The sequence below is a fragment of the Falco punctatus genome (assembly GCF_963210335.1).
Source record: "Falco punctatus genome assembly, chromosome: 3".
NCBI lineage: Eukaryota > Metazoa > Chordata > Aves > Falconiformes > Falconidae > Falco > Falco punctatus.
Window position 1 is genome coordinate 61,323,832 of NC_137582.1, and position 15,895 is coordinate 61,339,726.

Genomic DNA, 15,895 nt, shown 5'->3' on the forward strand with positions numbered 1-15,895 from the left:
AAGAAGGTGTATTCATAATTTTTTTTCCCATCTGTGTTGTTTTCCCCCTCAGGATGAAGGCTTGAGGCTCAGAAAGGTAGCGCACTCAGATAAATCTGGATCACCCACAGCTTTGGCCCTCAGAGATAATGGCTCTAATTCTCTTCCTTCACTTCTTGTTGTAATTGCAGCCATTTTCATTGGATTCTTTCTAGGGAAGTTCATATTGTAGAAAGAATGAGTGAGAGAAGCATGCAAAATGCAGCTTCCTTTTTTTTTTTTGAGGTTTTTTTTTGGGTTTTTTTTGTTTTTTTTTTTCCTCGGCCAGAAAAAGATTTGTTTACCTACCACTTCATTGGTAGTATGGTCCAAGTGGCCATTTTTGTGTACAGCATCATAACAGGCTTTGCCTTTAATGGTCTCGCACGATTAGAAAATACAATCTGAAAAGAGAAACTGTTCGGCTACTGGACAAAATTGTACATTAAGTCATCAATAGCAGGTGTCAGTTGCACAGTCAGTCCTTTATGAAAATTCATAAATAAAGAATTGTTCTCTTTCTGTGGTTTTAATAAGAATTAAAAAATTGTTCAGAGTCTTGTAAATGTTATTTTAATAATCCTTTAAAATTTTATCTGTTGCTGTTACCTCTTGAAAAATGATTTATTAGATTGCTAATCCCACTCATTCAGGAATATGGCAAAAGGTATTCTGGGGGAAATGGTGCCTCTTACTGTGTAAATTTTCTCCTTACCTTACTTTGCTAATATCATGGCAGAATTCGTTTCTTACTTCTTGTGAGGCATTGTTGAGAGTTCTTCATCCTTACAGTCCTGTCCCATAATATTTAACATTACAAAAAAATAAAATTGTTAACATTTTTCTGCTGGGTAGCCTGTTTGTGTGTGTTGTACTTTTAGAAGGGATTCCTAACAAGTTCATTGTTCATGGTAATTTGCTACTTGTAACAAATGGCTATTTTGAAGTTTATTTGCTTAAGTCTCTGGCTTAGACTGTTGTAATTGAAGTTTTTTTTTGGGGAAAAAAAAAAGGTTTGCATTCCATTTGTTTAAAATGAACTGTTTTCTGGCTGCTTTCAGCTACAGAGGGGATGGTTACCAAACTTGTTTTGGAGCAGTGTAATTTGGATATCCAGCAGGTACAAATACCAGATGTGAATGTTATCAATATATTAACAGTTTGCTTGAATTGTGCGGGAGTGTAATAATCAACCTTCTGTTCCATCTTTGGATCTTCTGGGTGTCTTCCAGGAGTCAACATTATTCTTTGATTTCATAAGAGTACTTAATTCATATATACTAACTTAGTTCGTAATTCTGTTTCAGCAGATATTCAGAAATGCAAGCTGAATCTTTCAGACACCCATAGTGAATTCCATGATGCAGAAGAGTTGATATTTGCTGAGTGAGCCTCAGTTGCTCACCTTTTGAAAATGAAAATAATTTTAATGCAACTCTTGGCAGATCTACCTGTGTTAGTCATGTATAGCTAAGTTTTAAAGAATGCATTTTGTGGGGGTCTGAAATGCTTCCCTGCACTTAATCTTATGTCTTGCCTCATCTCTGAATAAGTCATAAAACCAAACTGTAGTATTGGAACAAAATATTATCTGTACTTCTGGCTACGCATAATCCAATACAGGGAATTACTTGTAAACTTGAAAAATTGTGGAAGGGGTATACTCCTGTAAGCAAAATTGTATATGCTCTTGGACAGCTTGACTTGATGTGGTGCAGCTAAGTGTGTTAGACCTTGGTGTATGCACACCTTATGTAGCTGAGAAAAATGTTCTGGAGAAGATGTATGTTATCTTGGTTGCCTTTGATTCCTAGTGCTTTTTTTAAAAAAAGAAAACTATAATTACATCATGTTCTGTCATTGCTTTCTGTGATAAACTTTTTTTATAAAATCGTGCATATTTTCAAGGAAGTTGATGAAGAAAATGCAAATATTGTTTATCTTTTCACTTAAGCATGCAAGCACAGATGTTTCCAATTACTTGTTCAAGTGTCTGCATTCAAGTCTCCTTCTATCCCAGTGACTGGAAAAGCTGTGTTGAGGTCTTGATTATTTTGGTTCCGCTGGTTCAGAATGTTGTAGTTCTTCTGATTTTTTTTTTTTTTTTTAAATCTTTTTATTTCCTCTAACAGAACATTGCCACATCAGACTGTCATAGCCAGTTCCAAACTGATTACATGGAAAATAATGAAAGCAATAGTGTGCAGGATGTAGTCTGCTTCAGACAGAGCAGTCATTGCTGCATTGAAGGTGGGGTGGGGAATTATCTGGAAGATGTTACAATGTTTATAGCATAGTGTACAGAGGTTTTCAAGGGTAGCTAGCACTTTTAGGACTTGAGAGCAGAAAAAGGAGTCATTGATCAGCTGACCCAGGTTGTGATGTGTGGCAACAGTAATAAGGTAAAAATAATGATAAAATCAGATTGAAATAACTTTTTTTTTTCATAAATAACAAACAGCTGGTGGTAAATCTTGGTCATGGTTTAAGTAATGTCTTCAAAGTGACAGTGTGTAGCGGCCTCATAACCAGTGTACTTACTAATGGTATAAGGATAACGTCTTGGTTTCCAGTAATCCCTTCACAGCTGTATATAAAATGTAATGCTAAAACTATTTTGCTCTCAGGAGTCACTTTGGATGAGATCAATTGTATTCAGTTAATTATGTAATATGGATTAAATTGTTTGTCTTTGTTCCTGAAATGGTTAGAACTTCTTGCTTTGTCTGCCTGCTTACTTGTGTATGTAAGCACTCTCCACTGCTCCTGGTGATAAAATCAGATGAAGATGCCCATAAAATTGTGTGAGGGTAAATGTATAACTTCAGTTAAATATGCATTGCAGGTTGCCCTTCTGATTTCTCAAAAGGGCAAGACAGAACAAGTATAAGTATCAAAGTAGTATTTTAAAGTTTTTATGAATATAGCACTTTAAAAAAGGGTAGTGTGATGGTTTTGGGGGAAAAAGCCTAGTTAAATAGAAGATATAGCTTCAGTTAATTCTGGGCACCAAATTTAACCCACTTATAAATAAATATATATGAACTTCATTTAAGAAAAAGTTATTTGTATCAATTCACAAGTTATTTGTGCATTTCTATGCATTCTCTAAAAACTGTTGACAAACACTATTGCCCCAGTTTGCATGTTTCTGCTGCTATGATTGAAGCCAATTTTTACATAATAAGCAACCAAACACTAGCTTGAAACTTCATTGTCTCCTTGGGAGGGAGGAGGTGGAAGGTGACATTTTGACAAAGGGGAAAAGACAAAGTCAATAAGCAAAACTTATCTTTCAGGGCTTCTTCAAAGTTATTAAAAGTTGAAGTGTTAATAAACCATTCAAAATGTAGTACTGTCCTTTTTATTTTGGAACTTCTTCCTGACTATGTACGTTCTGTAGACTGCTGATACTGAATGGGTGTATCTAGTGCGCTGCTGCTATGTGCTGCTAGTAAACAGCATGCAGCTGCCTTGGATGAAGATTCAGTGTTGGTGTGAAGAGCCGGTGCCTGAATCCAGACAACACTGAGGATGCTGATGGTTTGTCAGGTTTATAATAATAGTTGTCGTGACAAAGAATTTTTTTTCCTGTTTGGAGTCTCTAGCTTGAACTGACTTGCCAGGGCAAATGCTTGCTTCAGTCTGTGGTAAATGATGGAATGAGAGCTACATGGTTACAGAGCAACCCTAATAAACATCTACTGTAATATTGAAATGCATGGCTCTTCGTGTTTGCAGGTGGGATTGAAATTCTGTAGCTGGTCTTTTGAGTCACATTGTTGTGAACGCAGTAGTTCACCGCTTTGCTTTCTACGCTGGTTCCTGTTGAATGGCTCTGTGGAGTGAGTCCAGGAAGGCACATCTATGCGTAGCACTGACCGCTGCTGCCAGGGAGGCTCTGTCTTTGCTGATCTTGACTTTCTTTGGCAGCTTTAGACTGGGGGCACACTTAAATGTTGGACAAGAGGGAGAGCTAAATACAGGAGTGGGTTTTGTGAGACAGATTTCTTTCTTTCCAGTCTGAATTTCTTTTACAGGGGCACTCTGTTAAAGTAAACAAGTATATGATCGAAGTTTGTCTGTTGTGGTTTTGTTTTTGAATACAAGGTTGTGTATGTTAAAGAAGAATTGCTGATTCTGACAGCATAAGCAAAAGTAGCGATGGTGTCGTCACATTTATTGATTTGACCTTTAAGTGACAAATGGCTATGTAGAAATGAGGTCTTGTGCAAAAGCAAATGATTGATTCTTATCTTTTATCTGGCTTTCTCATTGCTGCTGGATGGTAAGGTTAGTGCCTGTTCCTCATCTGCTGGGACAAGGGTTTATGTGTTTGTGTGGTGGTGAACCAGATCTGGAAGCTGCTTCGGATTAAATCCATTGTTTCATCCTCTGCAAATTATGTTTTACCTAAATTGTGCTATAAGCATCTCCCGCCATATTACAGTGCCATTTTATTTAAAGCTTGTTACTAGTTTATGTAATATTGACAATACTGACAGCAGGGTATTGAATCTCTGTACGATAGCAACTTCTGTTGCTGGCAGTGGTGGAATGCTGCTCTTCCCCTCCCTCCTCTTTAGAAAAGATTTAAAGGCTGTTATGGTATCCACGCACAGAGGTGTGAGAGAGATGGTTATAGCTAAGCAGTCTGAGCTCAGACATTTGAAATAAATGAAAAATTGAAAGGTGATTGAAATAGTTATTCTTACCTTTCAAACTTGTGTATAAGAGAAGAAGTGCTGTGAGTTGTTTTAAAGTTAGTCTGTGTATCATCCACGTTGTGTAAAAAATTTTTTTTTGCCATTGTCCGGGAATAATTGTCTCAGGATGTTGAAAGTTTTTACTAATGCTGGTGCAGATTCATGTGCATAGGAGAATTTGGAGGTTGTCACACTGGTGGTTAATGTCTAGGCTGTTCTCAGAGTGGGTAGTGACCAAACAGCAATCTTTGTGAGTGTCTCAGTCTGCCTTGTAAGGATGGCTCACTGGCTTCAGAGATGGGGAAACTGAGGCACAAATGTCGGGACAAATTACTGAGAAAGGATGGCTGAGGCACAGCCCCTGTTCTCTAGCACAGATTCCATCCTATTTTTCATCAAGCCTTCCTTGAGCCTTGTCCAAGTCTGTCTTGTTGGATTTCTAAAATGCTGCTTCGTGTTGCTTGGAAATCTTTCATAAGCCTTTAAAGCACCTTCCTAAAGGCTTAGCTGTTGCCTTGTCTGTTCTTGAAGCCGAGTCTTCAAAGGGTAGAAAACATGGCTGTTAGGTGTTTGACAGTGGATTGTGCTCACTGGGATTGTAATGCCTGACTGCTGCTAAACACAGTAAGCCCGGGGGGATGGGGAAGATACTAAACATTTGGGCATGTTGTGTTTGCAGCCTTGGAACGTTCAGGTGTGTCTGTGTATCAAAAAAACCTGTGGAGCCAGTGCTGTTTGTACCTTTCAAGTAAAAGAAAACAGCCCTAAATCTGTACAACTACCCTGTTAGTGGTGGTATATTTTGCTGTATTTGGTTCGCACGGCAAGGTTTTGGTAGCTGGGGGTTCTCAGGGGTGGCTTCTGCGAGAAGCTTCCCCGTGTCCGATGGAGGCAATGCCAGCCGGCTCCAAGACGGACCTGCTGCTGGCCAAGGCTGAGCCCAAGGCAACGGTGGTAGCGCCTCTGGGGTAACATATTTAGGAATTGGGGGGGGGGGGGGGGGGAAGCTGTGCAACAAATTGCCGTGGGAGAGAGGAGTGAGACTAAGTGAGAGCAACATCCCCGCAGCCCCCAGGTCAGTGCAGGAGGGGCCGGGGGGCTCCAGGCGCCGGAGCAGAGATTCCCCTGCAGCCCGTGGTGAAGCCCACGGTGGGGCAGGCTGTGCCCCTCAGCCCGTGGGGGTCCATGGTGGAGCAGATCCCCACCCGCAGCCCGTGGGGGTCCGTGGTGGAGCAGATCCCCACCTGCAGCCCGTGGGGGTCCATGGTGGAGCAGATCCCCACCTGCAGCCCGTGGGGGTCCATGGTGGAGCAGGTGGGTGCCCAAAGGAGGCTGTGACCCCGCGGGGACCCAGGCTGGGGCAGGGTCCTGGCAGCGCCTGTGACCCCGCGGGGACCCAGGCTGGGGCAGGGTCCTGGCAGCGCCCGTGACCCCGCGGGGACCCAGGCTGGGGCAGGCTGTGGAGAACTGCAGCCCGTGGGCAGGGCTGACACCGGAGCAGCTGATGGAGGACTGTCCCCGCGGGAGGGACCCCAGGCTGGAGCAGGGCAGTGTGAGGAGCCTCCCCCTGCGAGGAAGGAGCGGCAGAGACAGCGTGTGATGGACTGACCGCAGCCCCCGGCCCCGGCCCCCTGCGCTGCTGGGCGGGAGGGGGGACAGAAATCGGGGGTGAAGCTGAGCCTGGGGGGAAGGGAGGGGTGGGGGGAAGGTGTGAGATTTGGTCATATTTCTCGTTATCCTACTCTGATTTGACCGGTAATAAATTTCCCGAGTCCAGCCTGTTTTGCCCATGACTGTAGTTGCTGAGTGATCTCCCCATCCTTACCTTGACCCAGGAGCCTCTTGTTATATTTCCTCTCCCGTCCAGAGCAGCTGTGGGGTGGGCACCTGGCCTCCAGCCTGCGTCACCCCACCACGACTGCTGTATCTCATAGGAGTGGCAAAATAATTTTCCATTGCTTCTTTGATAGTCCAAACACAGATGATAAGACAGCTAAGGTACGGTTTTCATCAGAGCCAAGCACTTTTTTAAAATCCAAACATGTTTGACTCCTGGAAGCAAAGGTGCTCCAGAAATAGTAGACTCTTCCAGAGGTTAAATTTACTCATATGTTTTCACTCCAAATCAGTAAATGCTTTGCTCGTATTACTGCTTTTCAGACTGCAGTTCACTTGAGTGCTCGTATAATGATAATCTAGTGACTAATTATGAAGATGGCGCTCTGTTTCTTAGTGGCTGAGAGGCATTGCTTTAAATCATTATGTAGGACAGTTTAGTTTATAGAACCGTGTTTTGGAAAGGCTTAGGAGGAAAATCTACAGGAAACACAACTTGAACCCTGGGTCAAATAGAGGTGGCCCTCTGGAGCTGTAACTGGAGATACTAAAGAATGTAACTTCAATAATGAAGTAGTGAGTCGTTAGTAGAAGGTGGGAGCTCATATGGTGGCTAGTTTTCCTTGATTGCCTTAATCACCTCAAGTAAGTTTAGAATTTTGAAATGATGAATATGAGACACCTGTCCCGCATATCATGAGTGGCTGGAGTCAAGTGAGGAAAGGGAGTATGGCAGGAAGAGGCAGTCATGAGAAGAAGGAGGTGGACTGCTTCAGAAGTGGCTTTGGTGATGGCTTTGTCTTCCTGGAGCAGCTTGGCTACGGTCTGTACGAGCTGCCTTCTCCTCAGGCACAAGCTGGAATCCGCTGTGGCTGCCTGCAGTGATGGAAATGTTCTCTCTCTCCAGCCTCAGGGTGTAAAGCCTCGAACGTGGTGACTGGTGGTGTAAGAGGGAATGCCAGGAGAAGGATTTTCATTGTATTCCTGTCCAAGATTGTCTGACTTCAGATTTCCAATGCAGCTTCAACTTCATGGCACTGCTTTCAGACTTCACTTTCTTGCGTAATACCTTGAAATACTTCAGCCCTTGGGCCTCTTATTTCATGTCCCAGCTTCAAGAAAATCAGAATAGATTGCTTTCCTGATTAGGTGAAATTACCTCTTCATCCTGCCTCCACAGGAACCAGATTACAAGGACAAAGGAAGGTCAGCGTATTTGTGGAAAAACTTTTTACAGGACAAGGTTTATGTGATTGTGGTGTCTTTGTGCTGCTTCTCCCTGTGTGAATTTGAAATCTAATTCAAGCCACATTTGGTAGAGGTTGATGGTTCACAGATAGCAACTACCTGCAATGACAGGAGAGGCGGAGCCGAGATGAAAGACATTAAGACGGGTGCTCCCATCCAGGGCAAGCCTGCACAGGGAGCTGCGAAGATCGCTGCCCGGCTTGCTGCTGTTGGTCCAGTTAGCGCCGGCGTGGTTGCCAAGCTGTCGGGCACAGGCATGGATCAGTCGCCCAGGCAGCCGCCGGTGGTGGCCCGTGGCCTGTCAGCAACGTGGGTGAGAGACAATGTCCCCTGGGGTCCGGACCTGAAGCCTTGCCCGCGTTCAGCCCCCCAGCCGCGGCTGCTCCGGGGAAGGCGGGCGGACACCGGGCTGTGCCGCAGCCCCTGGCCGCCAGGTGGCGCCATCGCCCACGCCGCTGGCGGAGCACCCGGGAGCCTGCGCGCCCCTGCTCTGCGGTGTCGAAACCACTAATCGCCTTGGCTGGGTGGCAGGGTTGTTTCCAGCGATGCTGGGCATAGGGTGGTTGATAAAGGTGGTGTCTAGTGTCTACATACCGTCTTGGTCACCTTTGGGGGTGTTCGGGTTGGTGCTAGAACGGTGGCTGGGCGTTTATTTAAAGAGATCGATGATGCACGAGTCTGGCGAGCACCTGCCCTCCAGCTGAAAATACATAGGTCTGATCCAGGGCTTTTTCTGTGGGTGGAATTGCAGGATTCAGGCAGTTAATCTGGGACATCTAATGCCTGACAACCCCAAGCATAAGTGTTTTTTCTCCCAAGTTTTTAATTTCTTTGAAGACAGTGCTATCCCGTGCAGCCCACTGTCTCATCTTCCAATAGGCTGTCATGGAAATGGCAGCAAGCAAGGACCGTGGGGTTCCCACGGGACAAGGATGTTGGGGATCATGCCTGCTTGAGGCAGCGGTCACAGGCAGTTCCCATTAGTGGAAGATGCGTAGGAATTAACTGCTGTCCTCGGGGCTTGGTGGCACAGCAGCTAGAATGCATCGGGTGGCCTGGTGCTGTGCCCCGTGCAGAGCTGTGAAGGAGGAGGGGTGGGGAGAAAGTGCCCAGTCAGTAATTGCTCAGGCCGACAGTGCCGTTTCCCTAATGCTTGAGGGTACTCAGGGTTTGGTTCCTCACAGCCATATTTGTTTCTGCCTGCTTCAGTGATGGAGTGGAAATTTTGTTTCTTCATTTCCTTATTATTACTTATTGTGGGCAGCAGATAGCAGCGAAAAGAAAAATCAGCAGTGATTGCGCTAGAGAAGACCAGAAGGGAAAGATGCTTGGCAAGTACTTGTAGTAAGAGGGAAAATTAATGAAAATATAAAATTCAGAATGAGTGGTGCTGGTTTTTATTCCCTAGCCTTCCCTGTTGTGTCAGGAGTGAGAAAATTAAGCCACGCAGAAATCTATTTATGCCTGAATTAATCTGTGCCCACCACTTTGTGTGGAATGGAGGCCACTTCTTCACAGGCTGTGGCTGCTGCATTTGGAGTACCTTGTAATTTAGGGCATGCTTCCTGCAAACCCAGCTCCTCTTTCAGGGATCTCCCGAGTCACTTCTGAAAACTCAGAAGCTGCTCAGCTCCAAAGCTTGTGGTGGTGGTGGAAGCCTCGCTGACTGCCATTTCACCTCTTCTTTCTGTGTGCAAGTGAGGTAGGAATGAAACTGCACAGCACTGAGGAAAGGTGCTTTTGCTATAGTGTGGCTTGCTTTCCCTTCTCAGTTGGTTTCAGCTTTTTCTTCCTTTTTCGGAGAAGTGTCCTTTCTAATCCCTCCCTGCTTCTTCCCCCAGGCTGTAGCCCTTAAATCAAGCAAGATGCAGTAGCAGGGCAGTAATGCTGCTCTGTTTGCTTACATCTCATTTTATGAAAAATACTTGGTTTCTGTTGAACCGCACCTTTGTCCTGACACAGCTGCTCTGACCCTACTCTTCTTGCAAGCCAACACCATTGTTATGTGCTGGGCACTTCCAGCCCCTGTTTTATTCAGAGAGCCTGAAGATGTGCTGTCAAACCCAAATCACCCCAGCTGTATCCATCAGAGCTGTTTCTAGTGATGTGTTCTCAAGCAAAAAATGTTTTCTTGTGTATGTAGTAAGAAATAAGCTTTTCTGTGCAGAAGTTACTCAATGGGCATTTTTGGTTAATGCTTTTTGAGACATCTATCACACTTTTACAGGTAGAAAATCAACAGAACAAAAATCTAACGTGTATAGGAGGCAAAGAAATCCTTAATTCTTCAGTCAGGCTTTTTTATTTCAATCAATAGTTTAACAAGTGCTTAAACTTCCCTGGCAGTTTAATCTGGAAGATAGTTGAGAAGAAAAATATCTTCTATAACTTTACAAAAATAAAAAGATTTTTTTTTAAAAAAATCCTGCACTTTAAGCAAGCACACTCCAAATCAAGCAAGATAGACATTGTATCTTAAAATACGGACTTCTGTTCATAGAAATGACATTATACCCCTGGGCAGCAGGCAGAATATGTAAACAGTATAGAAACAGAGCAAGAACAATTGTTTTGATTTTTCTGATCCCTTTTGTCATATTTCTTAAATAGAACCTGTTAAAACAATTTGCCCGAGAAACTTCTTCAGGTTACCGCTTCTTCTGTCAGGTGCCTCCTTGAGTAGGATGTTACTGAGGGAAAGACTTTCACCTGTCCTGGCAATTGGCAGTTATTGAAGATACCAACATTAATTGTTTCATTTTTTTTAAAAGTTTCTGCATTTATGTATGGGACAAATCACTCTGTAGGTCTTCCACTGCCAAACCACTTGCAGCGTAACTTCTTTAGCAGTCAGGGCTGCCAGCACATGAGGTTGGGCTGGAGAAATAAAATGAATGGAATATTGTATCAGAAATGTACACGGTGCTGTGCAGCAATTAATTTAGTGCATGACGAAACCAAAACATAAAGGAAGCTTAGCTCCTAGTTCTGTGCCTGTAGCCTAGGAGAAGCCTTGCAGAGAATGCGGATTGGCAAATGAACTATATGTACTCTGAAGACTTAAGTCTTTGTCCAACTTGTACTGGTTAATAGAAAAATAAAAAATATAGGCACGTGGAGGGAAGCTGGTGCATCATATGTAAAGAACCCAGATCATAAAATCATGGTTCTGGTCAACACTACAAATGAACTAGAGTAGTCCCCAGTCAGATCTCTTGTAATGTATTTTGAAGGCCTTTTCCAAATACTTCCTTTTTAACTGTCTCTAGATGATAGGGGAAAAAAAATGCAGTTCTTGTACAGATTGTACATTCAGTCACGTTTGCATTTAATGTAAGTGTAAGCCTTGGAAAACCTAGACCCTCTGCAAGTCTGTGATTCAAAACAGTTGAGACACGAATGTGCTTTTTAGAGGTGAGAACCCAGCAAGTCTTTCTCTTGAAACTGGTGTAACGTTTCTCACATTAGGCAATTTACAGAGGAGCCACAAAGCACTAATAAACTGTAGATCATTGTCTGGTACATACAGAGCATCCTGCTGTGGAGCAGTTCCTTTGCTCTCTGCTGCAGTTCTGCATCACAAGCACGTACAGATTTTAGCCGGGACCCAGCTGTGTGCGGCGCTTGCACAGGGAAGGAACAGGGTCTGACATTCTGCCCGAGACAGGACCACCTAATGCGCGAAAGGTTGATGGTGGTGGAAGAAGCTTGTCTTGTGTGATCTAAGGAACATAGCACCATACCCATCCTCATAAATAAAAACTAATGTGAATTTACTCATGCCACTAGGTTTCAGACAGAAGGCAGAATGAAGCTAGTATTTAAGGGACTTGTTTGACTGTAGTAACTCAGTAAATCGGCTGGAGATACGCTGGTGTCAATCTGAATACAAAACTTAAGTCTAGCGAGAGAAAACCGAACTCCATCCCGGTTCCTAGCTTCTCTTTCAGAGATAGTGTCTCCTTCTTGCCTCTCTAGTTCAAATGGTGCTTCTGCTGCCTTTGATCCAGAACTGACTCCTCAAGTAGGTTTGTGTGGAGCAGAAAACCACTGAGAAATGCTGATCAGAGCAGCCGTTGTCCACAGGGCTCAATTAATTCAACATGGTGAGTTGGCTTTCGGCTCCTTCCAGCAGGCTGAAGGGAGGATCTGAGATCAGGTGGATGGAGGAACACTTTCTCTGGTGACTACTGAGCCATCCTGAGCTCAGATCCTGACGTGTAATGAGTTTTCTGTGACTTTTCATCTGTCTGAGGAAAAAATGTGAAAGATCGTGATCTGACCTGGCAGGGAGTCTATAATACTGTTCTTTCTCCCCTTCCTCCTACTGTCTCAAAACTAGATGAACCAATTTTGTTCCAACTCTGATGAAGTTCACGTCCAAGGTTGATACCAGCTTGGAAAAACTGTCAAGAAGGCATGGACTTTGGGGAAGCTGGGGGCCTGATCATAGCCATTTGCCACTTGAATGGCTTTTTCCTGCTGTTTTTGCTAGCACTGCCACTATGTTTTCAAAGAATGCTTTTGCTATGGCAGACAGTATGGAGACTCGTCTGTGTAAAGCTGAAAGACCTTCATTCAAGACACACTTCTTCTATGATGCTGAAAATAACACATTAAAGGCTTTTTTTCTCATATAGTACTGGGCTGGGCAGCTGGAAGCTGCCGATACTGATGAAGAAATGCTATGACCTCACTCCTTATGTTTCTTACACAGGTTCCTGCTCCTTCTGGGAGCCAAAACACATAAAAGCCACAGCCCAAATGCCGCAAGGTTAGGCTGTGCCCTCAGCTCGTGCCCCGTTAAAGCAGGAGAGCATGGTTCACTTGTTCCTCCTTGCTGGCCCTAAATATCTCCCCTAGTGCCTCCAGAGTCTGCTCTGGTTGCATCAGTGCGCCCAGGGATGGATTTGCTACTGGGGGAAACCCGAGGCTTTCCAGGGCAGGCTCTTGTTGCAGAATGCTCTCTGAGGGCTGTGCCTATCCACCTTCCCAGCAATGCCTCCCCACACCAGTGCTGAGTGAAGCTCCCTGTGCAACCATGGGATGTGTTGGGCCAGTCCAGCCAGGAGGAAAGGGAGGCCGTGGCTGCATTCATGCAACTCTTGCTTCTCCCTCTGGTAAGACCAGGACAGTCTCTGTCCATGATGGACGTGGGTCTGTTTCCAGCCGCTTTCTTGCTCTACTAGGGCCCACGGTGTGTGTGCTGCTGAAACCCTTCACTTGTTCCTACATGAGGTCAATCACTAAAAAAGATGCTGCTAAATAAGGTTGCAGAAACACATCAGACCCCACTTGCTTCTTTACTTTGCCCACCTGGCTGAAACAAAATCCAAGGCACAAATACTGCACGTGGAGTAAGTAAGGCCTCAGGAATATGCCAGGAGAAGTCATCCCCACTGCCCGGTGTCAGCAGCTTACCTGCACTGCGTGCACCCGACAGAACAAACGCTGCTTCTGTCTGGCTTTAAGGAGGCTTGGTTGTAACTGCTCACTAGATACAAAGGGAGGCCTTGAAGCAATTACATAGCTAAGGAAATTGAACAAGAAAATATTAAACCACTGGTTATTTTTACAACTTAGTGATTTTAAAAATAGCTTAAATTACTTGGAATATTTTTTTTTAATTGGAAGTATTAACCGTTCAGCACTATCTGAACAGAGGGCTGTTGAATTGCTGTTTCTTTTTGTGTTATGGCCTGTGAGATAACAAGATAAATCTTTGTGGGTTTCCTCCTTATATACATATCTACATTAGAGCTGTGAAGTCAGGGGCGAAAGCTGCTATTACAGCACTGGCGTGACACTGAGCCCTTCCCCAGAGCTAAATTCTGATGGGAAACTGGGTGTTGGGGAGTACCACAATGGTAAAACGGCAGAGATGACTGAAGCAGGATCATAATGTTCATCCCAGCAGTTAAAAAAAAAAAAAAAAAAAAAAAGGAGACCCCCTCCCCCCCCCCCCCCCCCAACCCCCAAGAAGTCTGCAGTCCTAAAGTGCAATTACTTTTGTGCAGTCATGTCAGGCCAGGGATCAGACTGGAAGAAGTTCAAAGCACAAACATCAAACGAGTGCCGTTCGGGATTCGAGGAGGAGGGGGGAAGTAAGGAAAAGAACAACAGTTCTCAGGCATTCAAGTGCATCAAGAAAATAAATGTCCCTTTCTTTCGGAAGAAAAACAACCCCCAGTCTGGTGGAATCCTGGCTTTGTAGTCATGAAAAATAAGTTTTTTTCACTTCTAGCTGAGAATGTCCCAATATGACACAGTACAAATAAACACCAAAGCAAGAGCTGGGGCACTTGGATATTTTTCTGATGCTCTGCTGCTATACAGCCTTATTTTATTCTCCTCTGGTGACTCTTCAGATCTGGGTACTGATGAAGCACACTGAATTAAAGGCATCTGGTAGGAGGTGGCTCTCTTCTCCGGTCGGTCGGGGCTGGACCCGTCGCTTGGCCTCTGGCCGTTGTACAGCAAGTACCTGCCCCGGGCATCCTGCTCCATTTTGAAGATTTCGTACTCGGTGTGAGGTAGGCGGATGCCAAGTGCGATGCAGCCATTTGTGTGGGTGACGTCTTGCTGAACCCCAACTTGCCAGGACCCCTGTGCTCCACACTCGTTCCCATTGAAGACGTTGAGCAGCGAGGCTGTGGATATATCCATGGGAGTGACCTTCATGTGATTCACTGCGAGAGAGCAAGAGGGGAGCTATTAGCAGAGGGAGAAAAACAAAAGCAAAGACAACATGCAGATTGGGGTGCACCTGTGGGATCAGAATTGTCTCTCCTTGTTCATTCTTAAATTCAATTTTTCATATTGCAGGTATGGCCAACGAATCTATTTGCATCATTTTACATCTCTGACATAATGGCTTCTCGCCCAGAACTCACACACACCAACTCAGTTGAAGAAAACCTGATGGCCACGTATCTCAGCCAGAGATTAAGCAGAGCTTTTAATAAATTCCAAACAATCCTTTACAGATAAAGCCTGTTGGTTATACTAGGAGATAGGTAGAAGAGGAAACAATAAAACTTTACTCATATCTTATTACCATCTGTATTAATCCATAAGTAGGGCTGTTTATCATGTATTTTTCATCATTTTTTTAACATCTGTTACCCCGTAAAGCTAATGAAATAGTTAGTTCATATTAGAACATTTGGAAAGTACCACAGCTGCACTATCTTCCTGTATTACTGGTACTTTTTTCATGAATTATAACATGTCTCTGAACTACAGAGAGATGCTTTTTCTCATTATCTAAACAGTGGCTGCAGCTTGCAGTATCAAATGTAGAAGTGCTGCAGCTTCTTCAGTTCTAACCTGGCTGTATTTCAAAAGAGCTTAAAGCACATAAAGTTTTATTTTTCAGCCACATTTTAAAAAGTTGGGAAAAGCCAAACTGAATGAGCTTATGGAAGCCTTCCTGGTGTGCATTTGAGACTGTATGTAAAGAAAAGGGGAGCTGAATGGATCGGTGCTGACCAAAACAGAAGCAAATAACCAGCCCTCGTGCCTCCCAGCACATCAAAATCCCAAATTCTCTCACAGGTCATTTTATAGTAAGATTCGTTGGGAGGTTTATTCTGAGGTTTTATAAACAAGACATTTGACTCAATGGCTCTACAATTCCCATTATTTGCCCTAGCTGGTGTAAAAGGTAATTTATACAAATTGAATCAAAATTTTTACCGAAACCAAATTACTGACCTCAATCTGTAAGGTAAGTTGGCATACCATAAATCAGAAATTCAAGCAAAAGCTGGATTTCACCCCAGGAGCTGAGCTGGGACATGCTGCATGCAGCTCTAAAGAGCAACAGTTCTCACAGGCAATGGTATCTCCTGCCTCCTGTGAAAATCCCAGATTAGTAACTTATTTCTTATAGTTAGATGTTTATCTAAATTGGAGCCATGCAAGAAGCTTTATACTTCTCACATGTTAATTGAAATAAGGAGAAGAGCCCACAGAGTGCTTGGGGCTTTCAGGGGCTCCGCTGGGGCTGGTGCCATGGTGGGACGTCATATTTAGGAGCTGTTTGTTTGTGTGAGTGGTTAAAGCCACCGAGCTCTTTCTAAGCA

General features: G+C 44.0%; 2 protein-coding genes across 6 annotated transcripts in view; one reads left to right on the top strand and one right to left on the bottom strand.

The window, feature by feature from the left end:
- The window catches only part of VAPA (VAMP associated protein A), a 30,277-nt gene extending 28,159 nt beyond the window's left edge, over positions 1-2,118 (top strand). Inside the window, exon 6 of the mRNA XM_080379021.1 lies at positions 53-2,118. Within this exon, the coding sequence (XP_080235147.1) occupies positions 53-211 (159 nt within the window). The 3' untranslated portion in view covers positions 212-2,118. The remainder of the gene's footprint in view (positions 1-52) is intronic.
- A 130-nt stretch (positions 2,119-2,248) lies between these two features.
- APCDD1 (APC down-regulated 1) overlaps positions 2,249-15,895 on the bottom strand; it is a 50,286-nt gene continuing 36,639 nt past the window's right edge. For 2 of the 5 annotated variants that reach the window (XM_080379019.1, XM_080379018.1), the window contains one exon: positions 2,249-14,497. In XM_080379019.1, the coding sequence (XP_080235145.1) occupies positions 14,049-14,497 (449 nt within the window). In that variant the 3' untranslated portion in view covers positions 2,249-14,048. The remainder of the gene's footprint in view (positions 14,498-15,895) is intronic. The other 3 variants (XR_013926695.1, XR_013926696.1, XR_013926697.1) reach the window with 3 other exon arrangements.